General features: G+C 44.2%; 3 protein-coding genes across 4 annotated transcripts in view; all 3 read left to right on the forward strand.

The window, feature by feature from the left end:
• HPS5 (HPS5 biogenesis of lysosomal organelles complex 2 subunit 2) overlaps nt 1–3,278 on the forward strand; it is a 33,582-nt gene extending 30,304 nt beyond the window's left edge. The window contains exon 26 of the mRNA XM_064714876.1: nt 105–3,278. Coding sequence (XP_064570946.1) covers nt 105–165 — 61 coding nt within the window. The 3' untranslated portion in view covers nt 166–3,278. The remainder of the gene's footprint in view (nt 1–104) is intronic.
• Nucleotides 3,279–4,354: 1,076 nt separating this feature from the next.
• LOC135448534 (serum amyloid A protein-like) lies at nt 4,355–8,066 on the forward strand. 2 transcript variants are annotated; one of them, XM_064714636.1, is made up of 4 exons: nt 4,355–4,478; nt 6,839–6,982; nt 7,302–7,440; nt 7,862–8,053. In XM_064714636.1, the coding sequence occupies exons 2-4, from the start codon at nt 6,865–6,867 to the stop codon at nt 8,001–8,003; spliced, it is 399 nt and encodes a 132-aa protein (XP_064570706.1). In that variant the 5' UTR covers nt 4,355–4,478; nt 6,839–6,864; the 3' UTR covers nt 8,004–8,053. The 2 variants fall into 2 exon arrangements, with proteins under 2 accessions (XP_064570706.1, XP_064570707.1); XM_064714637.1 differs by lacking the exon at nt 4,355–4,478 and adding an exon at nt 6,447–6,522 and having other exon boundaries at nt 7,862–8,066.
• Nucleotides 8,067–8,366: 300 nt separating this feature from the next.
• Nucleotides 8,367–18,312, forward strand: SAAL1 (serum amyloid A like 1). Its single transcript, XM_064715203.1, has 13 exons — nt 8,367–8,523; nt 8,774–8,887; nt 9,897–9,980; nt 11,598–11,677; nt 12,056–12,115; nt 12,371–12,486; nt 13,555–13,738; nt 13,997–14,079; nt 14,276–14,464; nt 15,298–15,494; nt 15,974–16,066; nt 16,654–16,750; nt 17,665–18,312. The coding sequence occupies exons 1-13, from the start codon at nt 8,407–8,409 to the stop codon at nt 17,700–17,702; spliced, it is 1,452 nt and encodes a 483-aa protein (XP_064571273.1). The 5' UTR covers nt 8,367–8,406; the 3' UTR covers nt 17,703–18,312.
• Nucleotides 18,313–18,448: the final 136 nt, after the last annotated feature.

The raw sequence follows: 18,448 nt of genomic DNA on the forward strand, positions 1-18,448 counted from the left end.
TTTTACAAATTTCTCTTTAAAAAGCAAACCAAAGCTCTGTTGTTCTTTCTGTTGTTAGTTTTTGTACTGTTTGACTTTTTTTGTTCCCTTTGTTTTGTTTGCAGAGCGCTGATTCAGTCCATGTTGGAAAGGTGTGACCGGTTTTTGTGGTCTCAGCAAGCATAGAAAACAACTTGGGAGAACTCTGGGAACATTTTATACTGTCATGACTGTATATTCAAGTGCCTCTTAAATTTCACAGGCCCTTAAAAAAAACAAACTCCTGTCTAAAAAGTTCAATTATACTGAGCCAATCTCCATCTGGCAGGTATCTGGACCTGAAGTGGTGACAGTTCTTCCTTATTCCTTTGGAGAAGACTTTTGAACTGTAGAATATAGATTGAAACAAGCCAGTATTTATCTTGAAATTAAGCTTACAGATTTCCAAGATGAAAATTGCTGAATTTATTTTCTGAGTCTATAACTTAAGTGTTCAGGGATATGAGCCCCTAAGTATTAAATTATGGTGTATAAAATTTTTTTGCTTTTTTGTTTGTAAACATGAGAAATTCCTTGGAGGTATCTAAGCCTATACTTGTGTAACTTTCCTGTAAATGGCATTTACCTTTACTGTTGCTGTAGAAGTGTCTGTTATGGTACCCATTGGGTTTTTTCCCCTTCTTAAATTATATGGACAGGCCTTAACTATTTGAAATATGTTATTTAAGCCAAGTCTTAAAATGGGAGAGTAATATTTTTAAGTAGTGGATTTATGGTAAAAGATGCTGTTTAACCGACAAACTTGTTAAATGAACTCACTGTTAAACTACAAACATAATATTTCTAAATTGCCCATGCCTGTCTGTGCACTGTGACTGTAGACATCCATTGTGATACTCCAGCAAACCTCGGGACAGTGGATCAGAGTCATTTAAGTTGCAAAAGACCCTGAAGATCCAACCCTCCAACCATTAGCCTCCAACCACTGCCAAATCCACCACTGAGCCATGTCCCAGAGTGCCACATCTACATGGCTTCTAAATGCCTCCAGGGATGGTGACTCCACCACTTCCCAGGACAGCCTGTTCCAGTACTGGACAATGCTTTTGGTGAAAAAATGTTTCCTGATATCCAATCAAAAGTTCTCCTGGAGCAACTTGAGGCCATTTCTTCTTGTCCTATCCCTTGTTACTTGGGAAAAAGAAACCCAGTCCCACCTGGCTCCAGCCTCCTTCCAGGCAGTTGCAGAGAGCGGTGAGGTCTCCCCTGAGCCTTTTCTCCAGGCTGAACACCCCCAGCTCCCTCAGCCTCTCCTCACAGGACTTGTGCCCCAGACCCTCCACCGGCCCCATTTCCCTTCTCTGGATTCACTCCAGCCCCTCAATGTCTTTCCTGCAGTGAGGGGCCCAGAACTGGACACAGGATTCAAGGTGTGGCCTCACCAGCACAGGGGGACAATCCCTGCCTGGTCCTGCTGGCCGCACTATGGCTGATCCAGGCCAGGGTGCCCCTGGCCTTCATGGCCCCCTGGGCACCACTGGCTCATGTTCAGCTGCTGTCAGCAGCACCCCCAGGTCGTTTCTGCCCAGCAGGGTCCCAGCCCCTGTGCCCCAGCCTGTGGCCCTGTCTGGGGCTGTTGTGCCCAAGGCCAGGCCCCGGCCCTTGGCCTGGCTGACCCTCACACAGCTGGGCCTCAGCCATTGCTCCGGCCTGTCCAGATCCCTCTGCAGAGCCTTCCTGCCCTGCAGCAGATCAGCACTGCCAGCCAGCCTGGTGTGTCTGCAGCTGACTGAGGCTGCTCCATCCCCTCATCCAGATCACTGAGAAAGAGATTAAATAGGGCTGGGCCCAGCACTGAGCCCTGGGGGCACCCCTGGTGACCATACCCCAGCTAGATAGAACTCCTATTTCCCACCACTCTCTGGACCTGGCCATCCAGCCAGTTTTTTGGTTGGTGAACAGTCCATGTGTCCAAGCCATGAGCTTGGACATGAGTTTCTCCAGGAGAATGTTGTGGGAAACAGTGTCAAAAGGTTTTCTTGAAGTCCAGGTCAACTTTGGTAATTCCACAGTTAATTCTGACATTTTGGAAAGTGAGAGGCCTTATTTTAATAATATTTTTAAAAGCTGAAGGTTCACATAAGTATTTTTAGATGAATGCTGTCAAGAAAGGTTTTTTTATGTATCTGGTTGAATATGAAGATTCACAAAATTACTTGGATTTTATATCTCATTTACATAACTCTGCTTTGTACTCACACTCTTTCTGCATTTAATACATCTTTGAATGAGTTTCTTTTTTTGAGTTCTGGTTTTGAATCCTCTTCACTGTATGACTCATTTTAAGCAGAAATTCACAGCATCTGGTCAATATTCAATTTTCACAAATATCATTTAAATAAAAAAGTAATGCATTAATTGGAACCAAATTTAATTAAAACTTGATAATATTGTTGTAAAATTATGTGAAAATACTGCTTTATAAGGAATCTTTTTATGTGGACTTGCACCACTTGTATTGGTGCAAAATAATGCTTTTAATCAAAATAGGACTGAGTACAATGTTTGGCCTTTTGAGAGATGCAGTCTGCAGAATATTTCATTTTGTCAGCAAGAAAAATTTGAGTGTGGTGGGTTGGTTACTTAACGTGGGGAAGGGAAATTGCAGGGTCACAACGCATGTCAGGCTTGCAGCCAGACTGTTGCTTGTGGAAATGCCAATACAGCACTACTTCTAAAAAACAAAACTTTAAAGCTTCTGGGGTTTACATACTGTCTTTGGAAATAGAAGGCTCTGTGCCATCAGGAACACCCCATGCTCTCACAGTAAGGCTTGCAATGGGAGGCAGGCACCTACCAGATGGTGTTGGTGCCTGTTCTGTTCCCTGCCACATGAGCTGCTGCCGCCTCAGGGGCTGCCACAGTTACCCACCTCGGGCTCATGCAGTGGGTGGTGCAGCTGAGTGCTCCCCTTGCCTTCCTCAGGATTTCCTGGAATTCTGAGAACGTGCCTGGCTTACCTCTCTATAGTTCCACTCTATTTGCTTGGTGTATTTTGTGCACACATCAGTCTCTTATTTCTGTGGGGGTTTTGTACACATGGTTAACTTTGACTGAGGGTTGGGGCCTATTTTTTTTTTCAGTAAATCATAATTCCAGTTAGAGCCTTTAAAAAACAATAAAATCATGTCAGAAGGGTCATGCAGATAACATAATGGGAAGTGTGTGTTCAGATTTTGTGTCTAAAGTGATCTTGTGTTTATCATTTCAACTAACTTGGCTGTCAATAAAGAGTGAGAATGTGCTCTCTGAAGAAGAATTAGAAAATTAATGTTTCCTATTCTGGATGAGTTTGTTTTCATCTCATCTGGGTAGGGTGAAGGGACTGAAATGAGAGGGTCTTCTGTTCAGAAATGAAACAGAAGCTGCCTCAGTTGCACAGAGCAAGGCTCCTGTCAGCCAGCTGAGCACATCACTGACAGCTCAGCCAGCCTCATGGGGAAGATGAGCTGCAGCTCAGCTTTGGCTTTTTGGGGTGGCTGGTGGTGGTGGGAGAGACCCTTGAGAAGCAGAGATGAATAAATAGAAACTGCTGCTGGTATTTTCTTTTTATCAAAGAAAAAAGTATCATACATTGTTTCACTATTAGAAACCTATGGGTAAATCAATTTTACTTCAGATAAATACCTGCATTTTCAATCTGCTGCTTGAAAGGAGACAAGTTTCCAATCATTCTCCATGTCTATAAGCCCAAAGTCACTGGTAGTGTATATTCAATACTTGGCAAAACTCTTGAAATCAATTATTGCACGTGTAAGCATAAAAAGGTGCTGTTCTTTCCCAGATTAAGAAATATCTGCAGATATTACTGTTCCTGAGCTGGGAATTCACCTCATCCCTTTTCTCAGATTGCAAAATTGTGGAATGTTTGAGGAACATAGTTTGCATTCATAAATATTTACAGTTACAGGGCAACCAGCATGGGGTTGCTTTTTATCTTAACTGCATCAGAATGTACAAACCAAGACATGGTCTCCTGGCCCCCTCAGGGTGTTGTTCCCCAGTGTGCACATGCTGCCAGTGTTTCTTGCTAGGCAGGAGGAAATGCTCTGTTCAAACCCTCCTCCACGCTTCGCCTCTCTGTGTTGTGAAAGCAGCAGTGTTGGCTGCAGCTCATTTCTGTCAGCCAAGGGTCATGACCTGGAGTGCAGGACAAGGAGATATGGTGTCACATTCATATTTTCTGAAAAATCCCTTTGCCCAGGAGTTTCTCCTGGGAAGATGAGAAGCCTCAGAGAAAAAGGAAAATAAATTCTTACCTCATTTGTTTCTCCCGTGTTGTGGTCACATGTGGAATGTGTTTGGAGCTTGTTTATCCGAGTGATGATGGCTTCATTGGTTTCATGTGGATCATTTTGACTTATTGGTCAATTATGGTCAAGCTGTGTCAAGGCTCTTGAAAGAGTCACGAGTTTTCATTATTATCTTTTCAGCCTTCTGTAAGTATCCTTTCTCTATTCTTTAGTTTAGTATTCTTTAATATAATATAGTATCATTAAATAATAAATTAGCCTTCTGAGAACATGGAGTCAGATTCATCATTCCTTCCTGCCCCACAAATACAATAATTCAGGGAAGCAGGGCTCAGGCTGTTCCCTGCTGGAGCCCCGAGCTGCAGCTTTAGCTCAGCTCCAGCATTGTTGTCACTGCTGCTCTCCTCCTTGCTGGACACCAGGGGATGCACTCTGAGATGTCCTAAAGAATCCCTCTAGCACCTGCCTTCTTGCAATTGTCCTTATGTTTTGCAGAAATGCATTTTTTGTCCTCATTGTCCTTCGTGTTGTGCAGAAATGTTGGTTTGGAGAGAATGTGAAAGAGTGTAAGATTCAAAATATCCTCTACAGTCCAGAGTGTGTGAGCTCTTGTAGGGAAAGGGTTCCTTAGGTCAGTTTTGAGGGCAATGCTTTGTTCCAAGTCCCTGGGCAAAGTGCCACATGCCTGTACCCCAACTTACAGGAGTCATTCTCCTTGTTTTGTAAAAACCAAAAAGGTGATGGCCGGGGCTATCTGCAGCCAGCAGAGAAGGACTTGAGCTGCTGTGTACTGCAAGGGTGTGGATCATCAGGCTGTGAGGTGGGTTGTAGCAAAGCACAGCGCTCCAGTCCCTGCAGTGGCTAAGCTGTTACACTGTGAAGTATCAGCTTCAGGAGGGCAAAAATCTTTGTCCTTGTGCTTCGGGTTTAGATTCTTGTTGCAAATTGTTCCATTCTGAGATACATCATGCTACAGAGTATCTGTCCTGCTTCAGGTTATGGAAAATGTCTCTGCTCCCCTTAAGCCAATTTTTTTTTTTTTTACTGAAGTCCAGTGACACCCAATATAACAGTTACTGTTGACACTTTGTTAACTTTATTGCACCTCTTCCAACTCATGCCTGTGCCCTGCAGCTCCAGGAGCAAATTGTTCCCAGTAGCAGAGTTGCGTGTGGGGCAGCTGCCCTTCACTCTTCAGAGGGGCACCTGAAGGGCTCTCCTGGACTCACCAAATCATGTACAAGGGCACACAATGGGGACACCTCCTGCACACTCACTTGAGTGCAACTGCACTCAGCCCTGGAGTTTTCTGCAGGGGAAAGGGTTGTGTCAAGCTGTTAACCAAGAGGAGTGAGCAGGCTTTAAGCAGGGAGAGCACAGTGGGTACTTAAACAGTGAACCATGCCAATAGGGCCAGACAGTTGATTTAAAGTCTAGCAGAATTGTGGCTGTATGGATCTGAATTAAGTCAAATGTTTACTGCTACTTCCAAAATTTTCCACCTGAGCCCCATGGAGCTGCTGTTGCAGCAAGGTAGCTGGAGACCCTTGAGAGGGGCCTGTAAGAGCAAGCCAAGGCAAAATGAATCATTCAGAGCCTCTCGATGGTCTGTGTGTCTGTGCTATCCTAGATCAGCAGGGATGTAGGTGTATATGCTTTGCTTTGCAATGGAGTTAAGAGCAACACTTCACATTTTCCATTTCATTCACTCTGGAATTCATCTGGCAATCCCAGCACGCATGGGAATTTCACTTAGCAGTTTATGCAACCCTTCTGGTAACATTCTTTGTGCACAGACACAGACCTGGCCTCGTGCTGCAATGTGCAGGCAGTCAGGCACCTTCTCCTCCCAGCTCTGTTCAGTCCAAGATCCAAATAAAAGCATCACACTTAAGATACCAGTAACACTTGAAGCACATGGAACTCTTCAGCCTTTAAGGCAGTTTGTCAGTATGGCTGTTATGAGGAGCAAATAGTCCCAAGGACAGCTGAAGAAGTGCCGTAAAAGAAGCGTCTCTAAAAGATTGCGTAACAGGAGCTGTGGACTTTCAGTAAGGACAAGTTTCCAGTAATGATTTCTGTGTTGAAAGTTCTGTTGGGGATTTCCCAGCCATGGGTATCCTTTCCAGTTTCCTCTTTTGAAGGGTTTGAATTGCTTATAAATACCCTCTTTGAGTCTGAGAGCACACGAGACCATCTCCATCTCCTTTGGCTTTGCTGTTCTGCAGTGGTGAGTGACATTCTGAATTTGTGAGTTGTGTGCAGTGTTATGAGCTGGTGTTTTGGGAGCAGAACGAATGCTTTAGCATGTGGGGCTTCTTTGTACTCATGGCAGGAACAGCAGGGAGTGCTAAAATGCTGGTTTCTCTTGTGCACCTGCTTTTGTTGTGGAGCTTGTGGTTGCACAGAGGGCACCACTCCTTGCAGGGGGAGAAGGGGGTCCTGGGTGAGCCCTCAGCACTGAGACAGCAGCCCAGACAGAGCTGGGGGTGTGGTGGGTTCTCAGTGGTGCTCCAGAACTGCTCATCTCTCTCACTGTCTCCCAGCTCCCTGCCAGGCTTGGCCAGGAACCATGAGGCTCTGGGTCTGCATGGCGTTGCTCTCCGTTGTTCTGTGTGTGAGTGCTGAGAGACCAAGGATAGTCCGAGGAGTAGCCCAGGCCGGAAAATTTGCCCGGGATGCAGTGGGAGGTAAGCTGCTGTAACCAGGGGCCCTTCCCTCAGGAACCCCTCCCCAAGCACAGGCTACCAGCAGTCAGTGCTGCAGCCCTCAGAGCTGGGAAATCCTCAGCTCCACGTTAGAGACCCCCTGGTTTCTGCTGCTGGACGAGGGCCTTGATCAGTCCCACAGGTGCAAAGATGTCCCCTTTCTGTGCAAAGATGATGTGGGGCAGTGCCCCACTCTGTTACTGCTCCTTGGGCCTTTCAGCTCCTGGCTAAGGTAGTACCAAACTATTTCTGGTGTGACTCTTTCAAGTTAAGGTTGTTTCTGTTTCTCTGCCTTCTTCAGGAGCATGGGATATGTACAGAGCATACAGGGACATGCGTGAGGCGAATTACAAAGGTGCTGACAAGTATTTCCATGCCCGTGGGAATTATGATGCTGCCCGGAGAGGACCTGGTGGTGCTTGGGCAGCGAGAGTGATCAGGTAATGGAGTGTGCTTGGATTGTTAACAGTGAGTTATTGGGATCCAGGCATTCCAGCTGCAGTGAGGTCCTTTCAGACTTGTACTCAGCTTAGTACCTAGAAGGACAGCAGAGGGGAGGGGAAGAATTTCCCATCTGGACAGTCGGTCTCTATAGGAACGGTGCCACATGAGCATGAGCCTTTCTTCTTGTCGGCCCAAGAAGGCAGATTGCTCTCTCTGCATTTCTGATAAGGAACTTTCCTTCATTGCTGGTTCATTTACCGACATAACAGATAGAGATTCCACCATGGGCTCTCAGACAAAGGCCGAGCATGTGCTTGCATCTCACCCTGAGAAGCCTTATGGAAACCACGAGTGAGGGAACCCACACAAGGCTGAGTTAGATGCAGAGTGTTCAGGTGCCTTTTCTCCTCCCCACAGCGACGCCCGGGAGGGCTGGCAGAGCAGCGTGAGCGGCAGAGGCGCCGAGGACACCCGGCAGGACCAGGAGGCGAACAGATGGGGCCGGAGCGGCGGGGACCCGAACCGCTACCGGCCCAAGGGGCTGCCCAGGAAGTACTAGCGCTGTACTCCGCTCCTGCCACACCTCGCTTTGTACGGCACAATAAAGGAATCCTCCTGAGAACTGTTCCTTTCTCTGCGAGCATCCATCCTCCCGGGGCGCGGGACTGCGGGACTGCGGGGGCGGCCGTGTCGGTGTCGGGGCATCAAAGGGGCTGCCAAAGGGACTCCATTGGGACCCTCGGGGTGCCGCTCCCCGCCGAGGGAAGGCCCTGGGCGGGTGGGTCTCGGTGCGATCCCGGCGCGATCCCAGCACGACCCCGGCATGGTCCCGGCGTGATCCCGGTACAGGCCCGGGCGCGGGAGGCGGCAGTGGCCGCCGGTGGGCAGGGGGCGCTGTGGGGCGGCGGGCGCCGCTCCGGCCGCGCCGCCGCCTCGCTGCTCCGCACGGCTGTGGGGCCGCCATGGACCGCAATCCGTCGCCGCCGTGCAGCGATGCGGAGGAGGAGGAGGGGGACGCGGTGGGCAACACGGTGTACAGCAAGCACTGGCTCTTCAGCGTCCTCACCCGCCTCATCGAGGTGCGCGGCCGCCGGGAGGGAGCGGGCGGCGGGCCCGGCGTCGGTCAGCGCTGGGCGGGCGCGACGCTATCCCTGCCAGGGCCGGAGGGGACACCGGGGACCAGCCGGGACCAACCTGGGGACACAGCTGGGATTCACAGGGCACAAATCCGGGGCCGGGCGGGGACACAGTGGGAAAACACCGGGCGGGAACTCCCGGGTGGCGCCGGAGCCTCAGCCGGGTCGTTGTTCCCCGCCCCGCTTGTCCCAGGTCATCGCCCCCGCGGAGCCGGACCCCGGCGCCAGCCCCGAGGGAGCCCGGACGGAGCTGGACGAGGAGATGGAGAATGACATCTGCAAGGTGTGGGACATGTCGATGGACGAGGTAGGAGCCTTGTGCGGCACTTCGGGCCCGTCTGCCCCGAGTGTCCCGTCAGAATGGTGCTGGCAGCGGGAGAAGGCAGGGAATCAGCCGGCTCGCTCGTTCTGGAGCTGCTGCCCACGCCCGGGTGTGGGGCAGGACAGCTGGGCTGGGGCGGCACCGAGCGGACTCACCTCGGAGCTGCCCTGGGGAGAGGAGCAGGGCAGGACAGCAGCTGGAATTAACTGGGGTGCACAGCCTGTGCCTTCAGCACTTGGATTGTGGGGATAGTACTGGTGCCATCTCTGAACAGGGATATTTTCCTCTAGTAATTGCCAAACGTCGGGATGGTAAGCATAGCTTTCTCTGATAGATAAACAGCCTTTCAAAGTTTAGCTGCAGACTTGCAGTGGCAGTGTAACACTTAGTATTATTTCTCAACACTCTCAGATGCTGGAACAGATTCTTGAGATATATATATATATATAGATATAGATATATAGATATATATATTAGTTTAAGTATTATTTTATTCCCTACCTTGTTGCTCAGATTTTTCAAGTAAACATGGAAATGGGTCTTTTACTCCCAAACAGAAAACTAATCTTGTGTTTTAATGTGGTAAAATGAAGAAGAGATTTCCTCTTGTGTGTTCCAGTCAAGTGCTAATGACAGTCCCTTCACTTGCTTCTTTTTTATATGTCATGGTGATGTCATGCCTTAAAACATAATATTTACTGAATTCTGTTTGAGTGTCTGTTTCTGTTGAGATAGGCAGCAATTTGCATTTTCTTGCAAATGTGACTTTTTAGCTCATTCTACAGCAAATCACTGGCATACTGAACCACCAGAGGGGCTTGCTGGCCTTCTCTCATTGAAAAACAAGGATTATTGGTATTAACTCTTGGCAAATAAATTCCTTGTAGTGAGTTTGTCATCTCTTTGATCCAGTCCTTGTGCTGTGGGAGCATGTTTGATTTTGCATTTGGAAATTGCAGAGGCCCATTTACTTCTCCATCCACTTTCTCCACAGGATGTTGCTTTATTCCTTCAGGAGTTCAATGCCCCTGATATATTCATGGGAGTGTTTGCCAAGTCCAAATGCCCTCGGCTAACTGTAAGTATGGACTGCCAAAAAGCTCTCCTGTGTCAATAGAAATAGTAGATTGCTCTGTACATGCATTTACATTTATCTCCCTTCTCCCATTGCAAGTGTAATGTATAAGGAGAACCAGGAGAAAACATAAAATCAAGTTGTAAAATGCTTTTTCACTCTGTTTTTAACATGCTCTAATCAGTAAGAATTTTGGCGGTGCTGAAGCTGGTACCTGCCTGCTCACACATCCTCATCTAGATACATTGATGAAGGCCTGAGTTTATCAAACAGTTACAGGACCTTTTATAGAACCTGTCTGGCCTTTTTTTCCCTTTTGACTTGTTTCATGATTACTGAACAGAGATGGCCATGAATTTGTTTAGTCAGACCTGGAGAAGTGTGGCTGGAGGCCAGGTACCCCCCAAAGCTACTCTGTCACTCCCCTCCTCAGCTGGACAGGGGAGAGAAAATACAACAAAAGGCTCATGAGTCAAGATAAGGGCAGGGAGACATCACTCACCAGTTGCTGTGATTTGTCATGGGCAAAACAGACCCCACTTGGGAAAATTAATTTATTACTGATCAAATCAGAACAAGATAATGAGAAATAAACACCAAAAGATTACAAAAAGTAATCTTTGGAATTGTTAAGACACCAATACTTTCATTTTTTTTTTAATTTTCCACTTGTTTTGATGTCACTGATTTCCAGCTTGTGCTACACAGTGCACTGCAGGCCTCAAAATGGGATTTTCAAAGGTATTCAGTGTTGATGTAAATCCTCTTTCTCAGAAGTTACCAGATGCTTTACTCCAGATCAGTAGAGACAAATGGAGCTTTGAAAGTTTAGTACTTTGTCTTTGGAAAGTATAGCCCCAATTTGCAAGTGAGTACAAGTTGGCTTTCACAGCTGCTGTCATGAAAGTGTTTGCTGGAGTGCCTGCTGAAATTTAGCAGAGGTTATAGCATGTTCATAATTAAGAAGACAACCTTAGTGGAGAGAGTTGATTTCTGACTTTATATTGCTGCAAACTGACTCACTTTGTTTTAGCACCAGTCAGCTGCAGGTGTTTCACAGCTCTTATGGTCCTCCTTACACAAGTGTGCATCCTCTTAGTGATTACCTTGGCATGAATATCCTAATGGGATGCACTGCTTTGGGGCTTGTTGTTTCTTTTATTTTATTTTAGATCTCTTTATTCAGAAAGTGGGGTTTGCTGAAAGCTTGTATTAAGGTCCCTTTCTTTTGTGAGCAAGTGAATATCATGAGGGTCAGGTTTTAGTGATATTTTTGTTTTAGGATTCCTTTTTGCTTTAATAACAGGGCTGTCAAATTAGCTTCAAAACTGTATACAAAGAATATGCAAGCAGAGCTGATTTCAAGATACATTTGCTTTTATGGAGCACCTAAATATCTGCATGGTACCTGAGAGTATTTTAGGCTAGTCTGATAGAACAGAAAAATCTGTATGGAATCTGTGGAAAAATTTGTATCTTTTTCATGAAATCAGCAGGTCATACAAGCTTGGAAGTCAAACCAGAAAACATCTTTGAACCTCTCTTGCTTTTGTCTTATGGCTCTGGAAGTGAAATTGTGGGCTTGCAGTTGTTTCATTACACTGTGTTTTGACTTTCCAGGAAATCTGTGTGGGAATATTAGGGAATATGGCCTGTTTCCAGGACATCTGCATGTCCATTAGCAAAGATGAGAATCTCGGGTGAGTGTCTGTGTGCTTTGTACATAAACAGGTACTGCTTGTCTGGACTCACAATCAGGAAATTCATGTTGGAGAAGGATTTAAGCTTGCCTGCCCAGCCTCATCTTCATTCATAACTTTTGGCTGGCCATGTTTGTGTGGGAAGTGCTCAGGAAAGGAAGAAAGGACCCAGACCACTATTTTTGGGGCTTTTTAATTACTAATCAAGCTAGGTTTTAAGTTTGGTGGTCTTGAGACACTGGAAGTGCATGCACAGTTAGGAAATCTGCCATTAATCTCAGAACATGGCTGAAGTTATGAAATTAATATTTTTATAAATTTTTTAGAAATAAAAATGGATTTTATTAACTTTTTTCCCCCTGCATTTTCTCCTTAAAGCCAAGTGTTACTGCAACGTTTGTGTGATTCAGACTCCCCAACCCTTCTGGAAACAAGCAGGTAGGACATCTCAGGAACTAATGCATCATTAGTGTCGTTCTGCTGTGCTCTGAGGCCTGGGGAGAAAACTGACAAGTGGGCTCACTATTTTATTATCCTCTTATCCTTTTCTTTTATTGTTTCTGCATTGTTGTGAAATCACTTTGCTGTTAGATTCCTGTTTCTGTTTCCACTGTCATTGTTTTGGATTTACACTGGTACAGCTAAAAGGAGTGAACTGGTTTCTAATTTATTAAATGTGGAATTCTTGCCCAGGTTGTTGTTAACTTGCCTCTCCCAGCCTGAGGTGGCCAATGTCTGGGTGGAGAGGATCCGAGAAAACCCCTCTGTGTACGACTGTGTTTGCTTCATCATGTCCAGCTCTACAAATGGTAAGGTGCCAGAACAAGCTGGGATTTAGTGGGTGTTTGCAGAAGATTTCAAATAAAAATTTCAAATACAAATGTTTTCAGTTGGGTTAATTCCTTTAAAATAAAGGAAACCTCATGAGCTTAAAGGACACCAAAACTAACTCATCCTTCATTTGCAGTTTTATACATATATAAAAAACCAACCAGAAAAGCACTTATAGAGGAAGAAGAAAGCTCTGGGGGGGAATAAAAATATGTTTAAGTTGAAGAAATTGTTATTTTCCACAATAAAAGAAAATATCTCATTCAGGGATATACACTTGTCATTTTTGAATCTTGAAACAAGACCTCATTTAATTTGTTTTTTTCAAGTCAGATATGGATTTTCTGTTTTAAAGCTACTGAATCTCTGGAATGTGAACTGGAGGAACAGTTCAGTTACCCTGGCAGCTGAATACTGTGCAGGCTTTGGGTATGCAGAGAGTGCTACACAAATCTCTCTTAGCACTAATTTAGCAAAAACCACACCAGCCATCTAAAAATGGAAATATTTTCAATAGCATTTATGTTTAACATCCAACTCAGCTGTAACAATAGTTGTCATTTGCAAGAATCCTAACAATACAGCTTTTCCAATTTTTTAATACATTTTTTAATGCAAATTCTCAGAAATCCTGCTCCATCCAATTGAAATAACAGACCTGTGTGAGTAAAATGCAGATTGGCAGGTGGATGATTAGCATAAAACTGCATATCTAGGACCAAATCTTGAAAAGTTTTACTTCAGAAGCAGAAGTTAGGACTTCTCAGGAGCATAGCATCTCTTTGCAGAATAAAGTTACTGCTTCACATGTGGCATGACAAGGTAGAAGGTGTCAGGGGGCTTTCCCTATGTAGCCAACTCTTTACCTGGTATATGCCACATAAAGGAATTAAACACAGCAACCAGCAGTAGGTCACAAAGAAAATGAATTTATTTCAGTCCTGAATTTACTCCAAGTACTTGTATATACTAGCATTTTGTGAGCTAAGTTCTGCTGTTCATTTTTATTCTTGTTGAAATAAAAAATAACATTCTCTCTTGTGCAGTTGAATTGCTGGTGAAAGTGGGTGAAGTGGTGGACAAGCTCTTTGATCTGGATGAAGAGCTGATGTTAAACTGGATCAAGAGTGGCACCTGTCGCTCTGTGGGACCCTCTGTAGATGATTCTCCTGAAGAACTTCCAGACTTTAAGATTGTGCCTTGTATACTTGAAGCAGCCAAGCAAGTCAGGTATGGGAGATTTCTTTTTGGTTTCATGGCTGGGGAGATTCCTTGTAACCTTGTAAGGCCTGTGCCCAAACATCTTGCTTTTAGTGGCACAGTTTGACAAATCACTGGGATATGTTTTCCTGGACTTACGGTTTGATATTTGTTTGTTTGCAAAGGGAATGGCAGTGGCTGCTGATGGGCTTCTCTGTGACCAAAACACAGAACATAAGCTCAGCAAGCAGCACTTTAATTTGTCTTTTTGATGTTTGTTCTGTGTAGATCAGATAACCCAGAAGGGCTGGATGTTTATATGCATATCCTGCAGCTCTTGACCACGGTGGATGAGGGAATCCAGGCTATTGGTAAGAAGCTGGAATTGCTGTGTGTGAGGGGACCAAGAGGGGCCATAACTCCTGGATCACCATGTATTTATTGGGGAGAACAGGAATTCAGTACCTGGAATAAATTTGTTCTCCCCATATTTATTGGGGAGAACAGGAATTCAGTACCTGGAATAAATTTGTTGTGTTGGTGGGTTCTCTTTCTTTCTTTCTCAAGTGCAGGCTCCTGATGGAGGAAAAGAGACTTGGAGTTTGCTTTATGAGCTCGTTAGCCAGGAGCTTTGCCAGCCAGATGACCCACCCATCATTGTGCAGGAGCAGAAGACTGTGCTGGCCTCTGTTTTGTCTGTGCTGTCTGCTATGTTTGCTTCACAGACAGAGCAGGAGTACACCAGGATGAGGAAAAGCAAGTCATACTTTTTTTCTGTTCTTTTTTTTTTTTTTTTTTTTAAAGTTAATATTCACAGTTGGCTTTGTGTGGGTGTGGAAGGTGGCTCAATTCAGTGACATTGCATACAGTAAGACTCTTCCCTGGTTGCTCAGAATCACAGCTAGCCCAAAGTTCAGTTGCCAGGTGGGCTATAAATTCTAAGGAGTTACAGTACCAGAATCTACAGATTCTGCTCAGTCTCACTGCAAACTAGTGAAAATTTCAGAATTTATTTTTGCTAAAATATAGTAATACATTATTACATTGTTATTTTATACATCATATGTATATAATCAAAATATATGTACAACATATATTTTTATGTAGTAATTTTTTTAAGTAGGGGGAGATTCTGCACTTTCTTAAATCCCTCTATCATTTCTTACTTTTCAATCCATGGAAAAATCTTTAGAATTAAAAGCCTGTCTTGAGAATATGAGTCAGGGTCACCTGCAGCAGAAAGATGCTGTGCAGTTTGGTTTGTCAGATAGGATTATCTGGATGCAAATTTACATACTGCCCTCACTGAGTACTACTAAAGACAGTTTCCTTCTCATGTTCCTTACACTGGCATATATATTTTATAGATACAGGTCAGCTTGCAGGAAAAATGATTTGGGTTTTCTACTACATTTCCACTTGCTTCTTTAAAACCGTCTCTGAGTAACAAAACACAACACTGTCAGAATATACATCCCTATAGCTTTTGTGTAAAAATCTGATGGTGTGTTTCAAAACTCTAATGCCTTGAATGGATGGACAAGAATTTTCAGTGTTGAAGTTCACTGTTCTTGTTACTTTGTGTTAAGATATGCCACTGATTGGGAGCTTGATTCGTATTTTACAATACATGGAGGGCTGTGGGAAGAGAGCTGTTGAGAACTCCAAGGAATCTGAGCAAGAGGAGACTGGAAGGACTGATGTAAATGAGGAAGATTTCCATTTAAAAATTTTGAAGGATATTTGCTGTGAATTGCTTTCCAATATGCTTCAAGAACTAACCAAGGTAAGAATAAACAAAATTATAGTAGGGATTTCTGCAGGGTAGGTAAGAAAAAAGTATTTAATATTAATGTGGACATTTTTCTGTGCAAGTGCAGTTGCTTACTGGGAATTCATTAGAGAATCAACCAGAAGTAGCAACATGTGTGGGAGATGGGAGTGACACAGGTTTTCTGAGGTGTGTGCCAAGATTCTGTATGATAAATTCTGTAGATATATGTTACCCTTTCTTTTGAATGAAAGTCAGTTTATTTAAGGAAAGGAAATAATGTCAATATATAATCTCAGGCTAAGAGACTTGTGATGTGTGAGCTTTCACACCTTTTGGCATCAGCTGTGTCTGGCTTTCTCTGAGAACTGTAAATTCTGGTTGTTTTACCCATTTGTAAGAACAAAGCACATTCTGTAGATGCTGTGCACAGTTTTGAGTTTGTGCTTCCAACAACTGTTCATGACATGCTGGTTGCATTTCTGATTTTCCAGGAGAATACCTTGGAAGGACTGCACCAGGGACACCTGAATGAACAGACATGTTCCTGTGCTTTTCAGAACCTCTTACCTCTGTATTCTGCTTCGGTGAGTATGGGGCAAGGTCTGTGACACAGCTGAAAAAGTGCTCCTGGGTGGCAGGGCCTCTCCAAACCTGATACACAAACAGGACAGAATTGCTAAGGCACAGGTAAAACACCATCCAGTGCCAGACAGTCTTACCCCTTCTGTCTGTTCTGCCTCACTTCAGCCAGAGCTTTGCTGAGATCTTCAGCTGATGCCAGGGCCAAACTGTGCTGATGTGAATGGATGTCTGAAAATTTATCCTAGCTGAAAAGTTGTCCTGTATATTTTTATAAAGGAATTATTCTAAGTATTTTTCATAAGGAGCTTTTCTCTGGGTGGTAAAAGTTTCTGTGTTTCTTTTAAACAAGAAAATAAGGGTTTGTGGAAAGTGGTACCACTTCAAAATTTAGACCAACTGGAGTTGTGAGGTTAAGGAGGAAGGCAGCTACTGTGGGGCATTTTCCATCATTCAGTGGCTGCTGCTGGCTGCTCTTATTGGAAAGGTAAAGAAGTAGAAAGAGCCCCTGTGCCAGTATAAGAATTCTGTGTTCCATGCAAGTTGGTTTTGGTTTTTATTTTTTCTCCTTGTGTGTGTGTTTTATTTCCAGGTGGAGAGTTTCCTTGAAGTCCTGCGTGAGGCTGATCAGACCCTTGCTGACAATCTAGAAAAACGTTTCCCCAGCCTGAAGGTTCACACCCAAGAATGTACATGAAATATTTTCCTTCTTTGGAATGAGGATTTTTGACTGTTTCATTACAGCATTTCAGGAATCAAGTTTTCAGTAAATGCAGGAGAATGAGTCAACCTCTTTACCAGCAGGTGGCTTTTAAGAAATGTTCTGGGTAGCCCTGATTAACCTAGGGTTAACCTGGTCTGCAAGGGGAAAGAAATGACTGTGGATCACTTCTGCATCTTCCATCCTGTTTGCTCTGGTAATGAGAGACTGTTGATTTCTAATTGCTCTCCTGCAGAGTAGTTTTATTTGAATAACTCTCAATTCTGTGCTTTTCAACTGAAGTTGAAACAGCAAAATGAATGAAATGCACTGAGCAGTTCTTTAACACGGTGCTGGTTACTTTCAAGTTGCTGTTGGCAAAAGGAGGTTTGCTCAATAGAAATCCCCCTCAAGCATCTGATAAAAACAGTTAAATTATTTGGGATTTTTTTAGATCATATCAATACCTTGAGTAGGTACTGTAACAGAAGGGTTTCATTCTGCTCCTTTCAAATCTTCAACTTCTTCTGGAGCTCTGAGCTGTAGTGTCTCAGTGCTGTGCAGTTAAAGGATTTGAGAATATTGTTACCAATGGTCTGTGCTGCAGCTTCCAGCCATTGCAGGTGACTACCCACAGTTCAGAGTTGCAGGGCAACTTTGGATTCAATCCCTGGTGTACTTGCAGACCTGTGGGGTTTTTTTCAGCAGTCTGTGCTTCAGTGTAGGAGTGTAACGTATCAGTTCTTTCCTTCTTGATCTGTTGTATGAATTATCTCAGAATGGCATGAGAAATGCCATGTTTTCCATGGGAGAGGTTAGGGTGTTAGGTCACTTGCAGGAAATTCAGTGTACAATGTCCTAAAATTTTAACTATATGATGTTTTAACTGCATTGTATTTTTAGATCCTGTGTCTGCAGGCAATGGACCTGACATGTCCTGAGTCTGAAGAGACAGCACAGCAGCACATCAACCTCACTGTTTCTGTAAATGAGAGTGGAAACCAATTGGCCTTTATTAGGGTTGAGATGTAAAAGCAGATGGGAACCAGAGCATAGAGAATAACTGAGTGTCACATACACACATTCCCTGGCTCTCCAGGTTTTACAGACCTTAGTGTTGTGCTGGGCCATGTTGTGTTACCAGAGTTACCTGGACATGTGGTAAAATACAGTATGTGTATATGTATATATAACCTTTCCATCCCAGCCTCCAGTTTTCAAAACCAGTGCAATTCAGTCATCCCCCTGCCAGCAGCATCTTTGTTGTCAACAGGGAATTTGGAATTGCAAATACCTGACTTGTGTTGCCAAAAAGAATTGCCATGGTTTATATCAATTTTTGTATGCTATGTTTGTTGGAGAAATCTGGTGACTGTGAATCAGATGACACCATTTTTCATACTACTTTGACAGTTTTGGGATATTTTCTTAAACCTACAGATTTGTAATAAAGCTTCTTTTTTTATAAAAAAACCCCCAAACCTGTATGCTTTCCTTCATTCTAGTGTCAATTAAATTTGTTTTCTGAGCCACTGGAAATGTCTGTTACTCTTAAGTGTGTCAGTTGTAAAAAGAAAATCCAACCTCTTCATAATGTCTGTGTGCTGTAAAAAGTTTTCCTTCATTGAATATTTATTTTAACTCTTGCTTTTTTGCACAGTCATTTTTATGGTCTGGAAGTTAATGT

Source organism: Zonotrichia leucophrys, chromosome 5, assembly GCF_028769735.1.
Source record: "Zonotrichia leucophrys gambelii isolate GWCS_2022_RI chromosome 5, RI_Zleu_2.0, whole genome shotgun sequence".
NCBI lineage: Eukaryota > Metazoa > Chordata > Aves > Passeriformes > Passerellidae > Zonotrichia > Zonotrichia leucophrys.